General features: G+C 33.2%; 1 protein-coding gene across 2 annotated transcripts; it reads left to right on the forward strand.

The window, feature by feature from the left end:
- Nucleotides 1-87: 87 nt before the first annotated feature.
- mtsh (mitoshell) lies at nt 88-7,611 on the forward strand. 2 transcript variants are annotated; one of them, XM_088274224.1, is made up of 5 exons: nt 88-270; nt 2,217-2,329; nt 2,404-4,954; nt 5,204-5,347; nt 5,429-7,611. In XM_088274224.1, the coding sequence occupies exons 2-5, from the start codon at nt 2,277-2,279 to the stop codon at nt 5,633-5,635; spliced, it is 2,955 nt and encodes a 984-aa protein (XP_088130350.1). In that variant the 5' UTR covers nt 88-270; nt 2,217-2,276; the 3' UTR covers nt 5,636-7,611. The 2 variants fall into 2 exon arrangements, with proteins under 2 accessions (XP_088130350.1, XP_088130349.1); XM_088274223.1 differs by having other exon boundaries at nt 2,230-2,329.
- Nucleotides 7,612-10,098: the final 2,487 nt, after the last annotated feature.

Consider the following 10,098-nt stretch of genomic DNA (forward strand, 5'->3'; position numbering starts at 1 on the left):
TTTCCCGCTTAAACTCCGACTGAAAATAGATCAAAAAACGAATGATAAACAAAATTCAATTATTTTATTCGAATCCGTTGGCAAGCACAGAAAAATCAGGCAAAACGTAATTTTCACATAAAATTTTATTTCATAACTTATTCGCGGTCGTGTCGCATCGAAATATTTATTTACTAAAAATATTATTTATAAAAAAAACGTTTGTGGTACTATTTACACTGAAGTGGAGCTCGAAAAAACTATTTTTATCGGATGTAAAATGACTACAAGGTAGGACGACATTTTTAATTCATTCGACTCTATTATTTTACTATTCGACAATATCGTTTTTCAATTATTGTACGGCATTTTAATTTTTAGAACATTTATCTAAAGTTGAAAGTTGTTTTTAAAAAAAATATATTCAATGCCTAATTATCCGTACATCATGATTCTGTGCGTTTCTTTTATTTCTAAATGTTATCATCGTTCAAGGTTATTACTAATGTTTAATATTACTATGTCTTCAAGTACACATATATATACAAAATAGAGTTTATTTTGAGGGTAGATAATATTTTAAACGGTAGATAATATTTAATTAAATTTAACGGTAGATGAAAAGCTTGTTGGAACGTTTCATCTAACTAAATTTGGTTTTCATTTAATTGGTTTTCAAATGCATCGAAGTTATATCGTTTACCGATTAAGTATCAAGAAGTTTGCCAAATTAAATCCTAGTCGAGAAAAATATAAAATTCCCTTTTTTGGTATTTTATATTTTTCAAAGGCATAGAAAATATTGTAATAGGGGTAATACTTAATACGCTCAATGACTCGTATACAATACAATACAAAATTAATTATTTCTATGAAACAATCATCACCAATTCAAATATTTAAGTATACCTACATAGATTTTAAAATATTTTTTAAATATTTTTTTTCGTTTTTAACCATCAAACAAATTACATAAAATGCTGATGTCAAGTCGCTTAAAAAATGCTGCAACGTCGTTTTATTTTCACGTGAAAATATGGCTAAAGTAGTTCAATCGAAGGTTGCTAATCGGAAAGCTTTCCTTTGTTTAAATACACACGTTGTAGAATAAGTCTGAACAAAAATATGCACATCACCGTTGAGAAAAACCTTTGTATCATATTAAAAGTATTTTATGAAAGGCATACCATTACACCATTCACAGATATCGTATATACCAACTGTCTCGGTTTAGATCGTTGCTGTGCGCCTGGTAGCTTTCTTTACCTCATACCACACCCAGCGCCTGTACGCCTACGGTGAAAATGTGAATCTCTCCGTCTCTCTCTTCCTCGAAACGTTTTCCGCCGCTACGAAGCCCCTCCCCCCGCTTCCCCGCTATTTCCTCATTTCCCCCGTAACGTGCGCTCCGATACCTTCTCACTATTCTGCTCTCCGGATACAAGTTGCCCCGGAATGACCCGATTTAGATGTCTCAAGGTGATTTGTTTTATAAATTGGGTCACGTTGTATGTTTCTATGGAAAATCAAAATGAAAAACTAACTGATACATAACTATATATATACTAACTGAAAAAAATTGAGGATCAATATTTTTTTATTTCTACATTCATTTTTCCAAAATAAGATCTCGTCTTTGTAGCTACGTAATTATGATACAAGCACGCAATAATTTATTAATCAATTTCTTTTCGAAATATTTATTTGAATTAATTGACGACAAATTATGATGTGATGACAAAACAGCTGATTTTGGTAGAAGCAATATTGTAGCATGAATCAATATTTTAATACGGCTTGCTTGTCTTTAAATTTTGATATTTCGGTTTTCGTATTTTTCTTACGAAACTTTTGAAAGCAGTCATCATTCGAATTAAATCAACATTAGTTGTATGTAATTGAAGCTACTGAATTAAAAATAATAATAATAACGGGGTTTTTAAATACACAATATGAAGAATATCATTTAAATGGCTTCAAAATATATGAATAGTTTTTTTTTAAGTCACAGTTTTACGAGTTATCTAATATTCTTCTTCTTCGTAAATGTGCTTAGTGCATGCTTCCCTGAAATTATATATATATATATATATATATATATATATATATATATATATATATATATATATATATATATATATATATATATATATGTATATATAAATATATATATATATATATATATATATATATATATATATATATATATATATATATATATATATATATATTTAAAGGTATATTTTATAGATACTGGCCAAAATCAATGAAGAATTGGAATTGAAACCTTGAAAATTATGGATTCAACATCATACGTAACTAGTGAGATTGATGGATCAATGCAACACAAGTAACATATCATTTTGTTATCTAAAGCTGATATTTCCCACCATTACATGAAATAAAATTTATTTGATTTTTTAGGCAATTTTCTAGAAAAATGACATGTGGATCTACAAATTCTTTGAATTATGCTAACAACATAAACATTTCCGATTACGCACTTGACACATTTTCTCAGGCACCAGGATTGCAAAGAAAAATTGTAAAATCTAACAATCAGTATAGTTTATCCCCCAAAGTGGAGCACATGGAGACATTGACTATAAAATCAAATGTATTTAAAGAACCCGATAACGGGAAAGTAAAAGGTCTCCCACATTCTGATTCTTCAACCAGTTTAGACTTTTTTGCCGAAGGAGAAAGAATGGTATCAGAATTGTGTAACATTTCTACTGAGCCTCATCTTCTTGAGATACCTGGATCCAGTAAAAGTGGCGACATTCTGTGTTCTAGATGTTCAACAGAGAAAGCCAATCTATGTAAACCATCGACAGTGGACATAGCTATGTACGATGAATCTATACCAATTCAAATCATCAAATTGGCTGTAGAAGCTTGTACCGCTGCGGAGAATATTGCTGTAGCAAATAAAAATAGACCGTGCTTTAAAAACATCCAGACTATTTGTGAAAAAACTCGATCCAATGTTCAGAAACCTGATTCTGCTGTAGCAAATTTGCACTCTCAAGGTGTTCCGTGGGTTATTAAGAATTTTATTTTTTCATTTGTCAGAATTTTGGATGGTTGGAAAGGAATTAAAGAACTTTTGTGTGAAAAGCACGAAAGTTTCAAAAGAATAGAAAACAAATATTACAATCCGAAAATAAGGGAGAGTTTTTTAGAATGGCAAGTCGCCACAAATAATATGCTGGATCATATTTACAAAACATTCAAAGCATTAGATAGTGGATTTCAAGCGGAACAACAAAGGTATAAACAAAATGCTAATGGACTGAATTTCTCTTCAATACAAAATCAGACTCAAAATCAAATTCAAAAGCACCAAATAAAACAGGTAGGGAGTGTAACCGCAGTCAACCCACAAGTCTACCAATCAACTCCATCAGCGCATCACTGGGGAGGGAATACTTGTTATGGAGCACCTTCATACTTGGCTCCAGGAATTCCGCTCTGCGGAAAGACATTTCCGCAGTGGACTAACTCGACAATTACTAATCATTCTTCACCCTCTGTCTTAAATGGCTCTCTTCTGAGAAATGAGAATGAATTAAATAAAAGACCTTTAATAGATACAACAGAGAAATCGGATGAAAGCAAACTACACAACAACACGGACTCCATGAAAAGCTTCGGTAACTGGAACAAAGAGTTTCCATTAAAATTTCAGAATGTGATGGGATCAACTAATTATGCAAAACTAGAAGATCTTTCAAGCAGAATAAAGGGGGCTTCAGAACTACAGAAACCTGTGAATTTAGAATCCATTACTATGATTCCCGAAACTATATTTGATTGTAATGAAGTCAGGGATTCTATTACACCCTTAAATACTAATTATTGGGTAAATGAAAAAAAATATAATGCAAATAAATGCTTCAATGATTCTTTCAAATGTCCAAAACAAAATGATTCAGAAAATAGTAATCAAAGAAGCATACCATTAGCCCAAACTATTACTTCAAAATTGGAATCGGATAGTGATGTACATGAGCCTACTAAAGTTTACATGAAGCCGGGGAGTTACAGTGTACCGATAAAGCAGAGTGACAAACCACCCGACTCGGAATATGGAGCTCTAGAAACAATAACTGTTCATAATTCTCTGATTACTAAAGGAACAGTCCCAAAAATATTGAGCTTACCATTCTCAAAAGCTCCAAATTCTTCATTTCCTCAACCATTATTCGAAGTAAACTCATATAATAACTCATATACTTTAAACAAGAAACCTCCAGTACTTGAACAGAGTCAGAATACTGGTAATATTTACATGCAGGGTTTAGGGTTTCATAACATGTTTCCAAATCTTAATCCGGGTTACCATACTTATTATGATAAGGAATGGGAAGCGGCGAAGCAAACTGCTCCAAAATTACTAACTAATATATATAGTAAACCTAAAACTGATGCTGAAAGATTATATGAAGCTCTGACACCGCCCGAGTTTGTTGATCTGGGGAAAAGTACTTCGGAGGAAACACGAGACACACCATTAACAGACGGTATTAGTTGGAACAAAGTTTCCCAAAACTTCTTTGGTGAAAATTCTCAACAATTCAGGAAGTTAACAGAAGACGCAAATCGCAATACCGCACTAAATGATGACAGAGATAATAATGGCATGGAAGTTTCTAAAGGACAGAAAAAGGAAGAAGTACCAATTGAGGTCCGACAAGAAAGTACTATGTTTTCAGTCCCCAATGAGCAAAATGAAACACAGTCATCTAAAGAATCAATAGTTGGTGATGCGTCATATTTTGAAAGGGAGTATCCTTCGTGTGCCACAAACAAGAAACTCAAAAAGAAAAACAGTGTCAATACTAAAACGACCAACAGAAAAAATAATGAATATGCTTTGTCCAGTGGATTGAAAAGAATGGAGTCCATTTTATTCTCACTGTGGAACATGGAGAATAAAGGCGACAGCAGATTTGGACTGGATATTAGTAAAGTTAGTAATAAACTGATATCTAGTTGTCTATTAAACCTTGAGAAATTATATACAATATATAAATGGGATGCAATCCTGTGGACTGTTAGTCAGAGTTTCTAGGTTGGAACCCACTCTGCCACAATTTCATTCATATTTAACGTGAATTATTTTCCCATATAATAGCAACTATTCACCTTTTTGGATACCATTCAAAGTTCCATGTATTGATTAATTTTTTTAATAAAAATTGTTTATCTATTTTTTTAGGCTCCTCACTTTTATGAAGTTGTGAAGAATCCTCTAGTCTTTTCAAATATCTCGGAGAGAATACAGAAATCCTATTATACTGATGTTCATCAAGTAGCTCATGATATTCGTTCGGTCTTTTATAATTCATATGAATATTTGAAGGTAATTTTCAATTTTGGCTTCAAATATTATTATCAAATTTGAGAAAAATATTATTCATTTCAAATGTATGTTTTGTTTTAGGTTTATCCTGATGACAAATTAAGAGCTCAAGTGGATGAAATGGCTGCTTATTTTGAAAAACTTTTTTGCGAGGATGTGTTAAATGTAAGCACTACAGATAAATCCAGGAAACCAAAGAAAAGACCTGAGTTTTTTGACGAAAAGCGAATGAATGTGTTTTATCGCGATGGTAAAAAATCATTAGAAAAAGAAAAATGCCATACTTAAATCGGTATTATTTCGAATAAGTTTTTTTTTTAAATGTAGACTTATAAAATACAGGCATTAAATTGAAGTGTTATACTGCAAAAATATTAATTTTGAAAGAAATATTTAAGAAAAAAGTTACGATACGTGTAGCAAACATGAAACATTCTTTTAAATATCAGAAGAAAAATATTTTTGAAATTTTATATATAATTACAAAATGAATTAGAAATTAATTACACTTATATTATTTTTAGTTAAGTTCCAAAAAAAATATTATCAAAGACTTGAAGAAAATATGTATTTTGTACAATTGATATGAATATTTATATAAATAAATATTAAGAAAACCAGAAACACACATCAGTTAAATTACATATGGAATATTAATTAATTTTTCATATATGTATACGCTTTATAAAGTAGCCTCCGTAGTGTAATGGTCAGCACGCTCGGCTACCGTTCTGGAGGTCCCGAGTTCGATTCCCAAGGGGGGTAAAATAAATATAAGTGATTTTTTCACTGTAACATTTATTCAATATTACCATAAACTGGTACCTGAAGCGGAGGGCTGATCACCTTTCCTTCATGTGTAAACGATCAAGATAACACTGCGTTTATATGACACAGTGCCCTATGCACCATTGGGGTGCGGATAAGGGTTTTATATATATTTATTATAAATAATATCCTATATTATATTAAATAAAGAGTAAGTCTAATGGTAGGGACTGACCGGAGCATTTCGTCGTAACGTAACGTCGTAACATCGTTCGCGGCCAGCGCTCCGACTATGGATGGAGCGCTCGGCTCGCTGTACTATACGAATGCTCGCATCGTAACGTGTTACGTTACGACGAAATGGCTCCGGTCAGTTCATACTATCAGACTTACTCTTTATTTAATATAATATAGGATATTATTTATAAAGCGTATACATATATGAAAAATGAATTAATATTCCATATGTAATTTAAATGATGTGTGTTTCTGGTTTTCTTAATATTTATTTATATAAATATTCATATCAATTGTACAAAATATATATTTTCTTCAAGTCTTTGATAATATTTTTTTTTGCAACTTAACTAAAAATAATATAAGTGTAATTTATTTCTAATTCATTTTGTAATTTTATATAAAATATCAAAAATATTTTTCGTGCGTGTAAACAATTTATTTGAACGATACAATAAATACTATACAAATAGAAGTGCGATATAGAGTATTGCAGGGTCGAAATCAAATTCAAGAGTACTTGAAAATTTAACAGCTTCGGCGCCTCATTTTTCTGATAGTGAGGCATTCGCGCTCGTTGGAGCACCGGTTCCTCTTGAAGCGGCCGGACTTTGATCTCTGCAGCGTTTCGTCTTGAACGCAGCAGCAGCTCGGGCGATTGCTGCTGCGCAACCGGCCGCAGCAGCAGCTCGGGCGATTGCTGCTGCGCAACCGGCCGCAGCAGCAGCTCGGGCGATTGCTGCTGCGCAATTGCTTCCTGGAGCAGGACCTCCTTCTGGGCCGCCTTCTCCTGCGCCTGGAGCACGAGCGACACCTCTTCCGCCGTCGCGAACAGGACCGTTTGCGCCGCCTACCGCACGAGTCCTCGCAAGAGGTCGAAGGAAAGGTGTCCGGATCTTCTTCCACTAGTTGACGCAAAACCGTTTTCATTTTAACGCTTCTTTAATTTTAAAGAATTAATTAATTTAATTTTTTTTTAATTTATTCTGTTCGATTTTTCTCTGGAATTGCTTCGGTAGGGGAATCTACTCTTGTTTCTGTATCGGCCGTTTTCCTGTCTTCTACTGTTGTAGCGGCTCATGCGTCCTTGCCAGTTGTCGTTTTCTTGTTTTAATTTTAGTTCCTTAACTTCATGTGTCAGTAGTTCGATTTGTTTTTGCAAGCTCAACAGTATGAGGTCACTAAAATTTTCGTTTCTTGGTTTGTCGCAAGTTGTATTATATTGCCGTGCTGCTGTGGATGGTCGATTTTCGTCTATCCTATTTCATTCCGGTTTTCTTAGTATGTCCATTATTTTATGTGCCGTGTTGGCCATTTCGTCCAAATTTTCTGTTTTCGTTGCTGATAATATCGCTTGGACTTGTTGAGGCAGCCTCTGTAGCCACAGGGTCTTCGTTATACGGTTTTCTGCCAAACTGGGTCCTGCTAGCTCCTTCATATACCTCATTAGTTCTGATGGTTTTCTGTCTGCCAATTGTAGTCCGGTTAACAGAGTTGTTAGTTTCTTCTGGTCGGAGTCTTGCAGTCGTGCTATCAGGTTTGTTTTTAGATGCATGTATTTTCCTGCTGTCGGAGGTCGCGTTATTATGTCACTTACTATCCTGAGTGAATCCGTATCTAGTGCTGCTAGTATAATATAGTATTTAGTTTCGTCGGCGGTAATTCCTGCCGTGGTGAATTGAGCTTCGGCTTGTATGAACCATAGTGTTATATTTTCCTTCCAACATGGTGGGAGTTTCACGCTGACTTTGTGTACTTCCGGTTCCTCTTGAAGCGGCCGGACTTTGATCTCTGCAGCGTTTCGTCTTGAACGCAGCAGCAGCTCGGGCGATTGCTGTTCGAGTATTTGACGTACCCGATGGTGCCAAGTTTTCCGTTGCCTTGCTGTGCTTCTTTTTCCTACTACATTCGCCTTTTATTTTTGTTCTACCCTTCTTTCTTACGTGTTGAACCATCTCAACTGACTTTTATATTATTTTATCTACGAGTACCTACCGTAAGTACCTACTTTTGGATGATTCAAGCATTTGCCGTTTGATGGCGCTACGGTACAGTCTAATTAATAATTCGACAAATTTTTACATTTTCAAGTACACGAGTACCGATTTTACTATGCCAAGTTTTCCATATAAGACCTCTTTCGTCTTCATATGCTCCTGGTACTTCGTACTTATATTATACATCAAACAAGGTTGTTCTGAACGTTTTAGCCGACTTATCATGACGCTTCTCCGTAGGGGTGGGCAGAGAGGATAGAATGCCACAATACTCTGTTTTTGCAAACAATCTTCGCCTTTTTCACTTTCATTCGCCAAATTAGTTTGAATTCATTTTTTAGTTCCAAATACCTTCTGTATCTTTCTGCAATCCTGGTTGAATTATATCGATACTTTCAATAAACTGGGTTGATTTGGATGTTGTGGCTGACTTAACATCATGACGCTTCTCCGCAGGGGTGGGCAGAGAGAATAGAACGCCAAACCGCTATATTTTTGGCAAACAATTTCGCCTCTTCCACATTTATAAATCTATATCCATATAAACCCACCGATTATTTCGAATTCTAACCAAGTAGTTGATATGGGAAAGTTTCAAATATTTTCGATAGATGGCGGTATGAGTACCGATTTGCACATTCAATTGATTTAATTGATTTGATTGATCGATTTGAAATTTAAATCCACGTTTGTTTTCCAAAATACTATGTTGAGATACACAAGCCACGATTTGAATAATTATCGAGTTATTTTCGAAAAATATGCTTACTTCTGAAGTTTGTTTTTACATACATAGTAAGCGTTGCATCGAATAAATATATATATATATATATATATATATATATATATACATATATATATAATTTTTGTATGAACAGACTTAATTCTGATTTATGTTTTATCATAATTAACAGGCTTTATAATGAATTAAAAAAATATATTATATACTTAGGTACTTACATAAAATTACTTATAATTAAATAAAAAATATTACTGATTTTTATTTTAACAAATACTAAGTGGTGATGCATAAGCCACGATTTAAATAATTTTCGGGAAATTTTCGATAAACATGCTTAGTTAAGGTTGATTTTTTAACATACTTTATAGAAGTTGCACCGAATAAAAAAATATATACATACCTGGGTGCCTACTTAAAATATTTTTATTTAAATTTAACAGACTTAGTTGTGATTTATTTTTTAACATACTTAAAAGACTTGACAATGAATAAAAAAAATACATATATACGTAGGTACTTACGTAAAATGACTTACTAAGGTTAATTTTGAAAACTAAGTATCTACTTTATTATGTTTGATTAAGTCATGTGAGGTGATATTTGAGGACTTACAATCTACATACTTAGAATTAGTAGTGTGAAATAACGTCAAGTTAGATCAAGTTAAGCAAATCCAAGCTGAGTAAAGGTAGTTAAAAATTCGTACCAAAAAAATATTAAAAAAACGAAAAAGGCGAAGTTTTAATGAACTCTTTCATAGGTTTTCGATAAGTTAGTTAAAGTTAAGCAAGTCTTAAGTTGGGTCAAGGATGTTAAGGTTAAAAAGTCGTACCATAAAAAAAGTTAATTTTTTAATGAACTCTTTTAGAGGTAAGATCTCTTAAAGTCTCTTTAAAAGTTTAGAGACGGTGCTCGTGTTTAGTTATTTTTTTAAAACATCATTGGTAATTTATATTGTGTAACTCAATTTCTGATTCGTATTATATCGTGAAATAGAGTCGGACAGT

The sequence above is a fragment of the Brachycentrus maculatus genome, unplaced genomic scaffold (genome assembly GCF_059751285.1).
Source record: "Brachycentrus maculatus isolate JH-2025_06_01 unplaced genomic scaffold, ASM5975128v1 h1tg000649l, whole genome shotgun sequence".
Classification (NCBI taxonomy): domain Eukaryota; kingdom Metazoa; phylum Arthropoda; class Insecta; order Trichoptera; family Brachycentridae; genus Brachycentrus; species Brachycentrus maculatus.